Source organism: Sinocyclocheilus anshuiensis, unplaced genomic scaffold, assembly GCF_001515605.1.
Source record: "Sinocyclocheilus anshuiensis isolate Anshui unplaced genomic scaffold, SAMN03320099.WGS_v1.1 scaffold1241, whole genome shotgun sequence".
Classification (NCBI taxonomy): Eukaryota; Metazoa; Chordata; class Actinopteri; order Cypriniformes; family Cyprinidae; genus Sinocyclocheilus; species Sinocyclocheilus anshuiensis.
The window spans coordinates 382,047-384,546 of NW_015549644.1; the positions used below are offsets into that span (position 1 = coordinate 382,047).

Below are 2,500 nucleotides of genomic sequence, written 5' to 3' on the forward strand. Positions count from 1 at the left end.
ACACACAGAGGTGGTGACATCGTACTTGTTGCAGGGTCTGAAATATGTCCACAAAATCTAGTGTGATCGCTTTTTGCACTTTGCATGAGTTCTGACTTTCGAGAGTGCCTTAAGTGAGCAGCTTTAGTACTTCATGGGGAAAGACTGCGCTGTGAAAACACTCACCCACATGCAAGCCTCCAGGCGAACCTTCGACATGATGGTCCATAGTGAGATGCTCTCCTGCAGGACCTCCTCCTCCGGACACACTATCTGGGCTGGGTAGGGCGGCTCGGGGAAATTCACAGAGCCACATTCATATGCAGCCAGGGTGACAGAAGCTATGTGTGGACCCTGGAGGAAATTATGCAATCACATGTTTACAGACTAAAATAATATTTCATGTGAGCATGAAAATTTTTTTTCCATGAGCTGTGTCACATGCACAGCTTGATATATTTCTTAGACTAGTACACCACAAGTAAAATAAACAATTGTTCGTTGACCAAGTACGTAAACTACCACAAAAGCACTTGGGGTTCAATGCAACGGCAAAAAGCTTGTGACCTAAATGCAGTGCGATGGAAAACCGCAACACCTACTGAATGACAATTCATTTGCTAAGTGAAAACAGACATTGATGTCATTCATTCCCACGGTCGGTCAGTCCGTGGGAGAGGAGACTGGACAATCTACCATGTCTAGCATTTTTAACATCTGATTAACCTTGCTCACCAGGAGGAGGCAAGAATGATTCAGGTGGTACCATTTAGTGAACGGATCCATTCAAATCAAACTTAATCCAGAAGAAAATATTATACAGATGCAACAAGTGGTCCAGAAACCTTTATTTTCTCACTTCAAAAGTTGCTTTATTATGACCATAAAGCAACAAGATATCCAAAACCTGCACTAAAAAGCCTGTTAAACCTAAACCCAGTCAAAATATTGATCTTCAGTTACTCTGCAGACTGTTGGGATCTTTACAGGCGGAGGTGATGTCAGTCAGGCAGGACCACTTTTTAGTCACTTTCAGAGGAATGAGCTCATGACAGTGTCACAGTAAAGAGCCTGATACAGCGACTCTTTTATCTGGTTACTCACTGCAATTGAGTTCATTTCCCAGGCACTGAAACCTGACACAAGCCACTTTTCGCAAACTCAATCATGAGATGCAGATGATGAGAATGACAGGCTGGTTTCCTTAAATTAGGCGTTTCCTTATATTAATGTTTAAAACAGGGTTTTTTTTATGCTAAAGACCCACCAAAAATTACTGAACGTTTTTATTCATCAAGGATGCATTAAATTGATCAAAGGTGACAGTAAAGGAATTTATAACGTTACAAAAAATGTACTTCAAATAAACGCTGTTCTGTTGAACTTTCCATTAATTAAGAATCTGAAAAAAAGTATCAGTTTCCACAAAAATATTAAGCAGCGCAACTGTTTTCAACATTGATAATAAGATGAAATGTTTCTTGGGCAGCAAATCAGCAGATTAGAATGATTTCTGAAGGATCATGTGACACTGAAGACTGGAGTAATGATGCTGAAAATTCAGCTTTGACATGACAGGGATAAATTACATTTTAAAATATATTAAATAGAAAACAGTTATTTTAAAATCTAATAAAACAACTATTACGATTGATGAGCATAAGAGACTTCTTTCAAAAGCTTTTTATTTTTTAATTTTACAAACTCCAAACTTTCGAACTGTAGACTATGCAAGACTATGTTATTCAGTAAATTAAATTATTGGCTTTTATAGTCATTCTACTAAATAATATTAAAATATTATCTGTAAAATACTGACTTTATATTAAGTGTTAGGTGCATAAACCTAAAAAGAAGTTATCATTACTTATGAAAGCCCTAAAAATGTAATTATTATTTTGTGTGCTTTTTTCTCTAAAGTTTTTGTCCTTTACAAATTCAAAATTATAAAAATCGAGAAAAATGCTCATCTTTGTACAAAAGTCTGGTGGTGAAACATTGTGCGTATTTGCACTTTCACATCCCATTCTTTCACAATGCCGCCCATGGAAAATAAACTGAGCACAAAGTACTAGAGTTCTCTGGTGACAAAGGAGGGGTGTGACTTTCACCACAGCTAGTGGAAGTGGATACTACTGACCACGGTCTCACAGTCCAGTCTGAGTCAGTGGAAACTAGTGAAAGGTTCTGATTACGAGATCTGCTGTAGAGAAGCACATGCTTTCACTGTCACTATTAATATACTTCAGTGGAACATCGATCACACATACACTTCCCTTTTTTACAGACGGCCCCTGAGAGTTATATACAGCCTGTACTGTATGTAAAGACCCCATGGGATGTTTTTCAGACCATGTTTGTAACCATTGAGGTCACATATATGCTAGTAGACTCCTAAAAGTTGATTAAACGTTTGGCACACATATACATGCATATATGCAGCAGTCCAGTATAAGAATTCTCACCAGGTACAGAAGGAAAGTGTGCAGTCCAGTGCCAAGACCGACCGAAGACAAAATAC

General features: G+C 38.1%; 1 protein-coding gene across 1 annotated transcript in view; it reads right to left on the reverse strand.

The window, feature by feature from the left end:
- LOC107659908 (vacuole membrane protein 1) overlaps positions 1–2,500 on the reverse strand; it is an 11,078-nt gene that overhangs the window by 5,739 nt on the left and 2,839 nt on the right. Inside the window, exons 3-4 of the mRNA XM_016449009.1 lie at positions 2,445–2,500; positions 166–333 (exon numbers count right to left, since the gene is read on the reverse strand). The exon at positions 2,445–2,500 is cut by the window's right edge and continues 55 nt beyond it. Of these exons, the coding sequence (XP_016304495.1) occupies positions 166–333; positions 2,445–2,500 (224 nt within the window). The remainder of the gene's footprint in view (positions 1–165; positions 334–2,444) is intronic.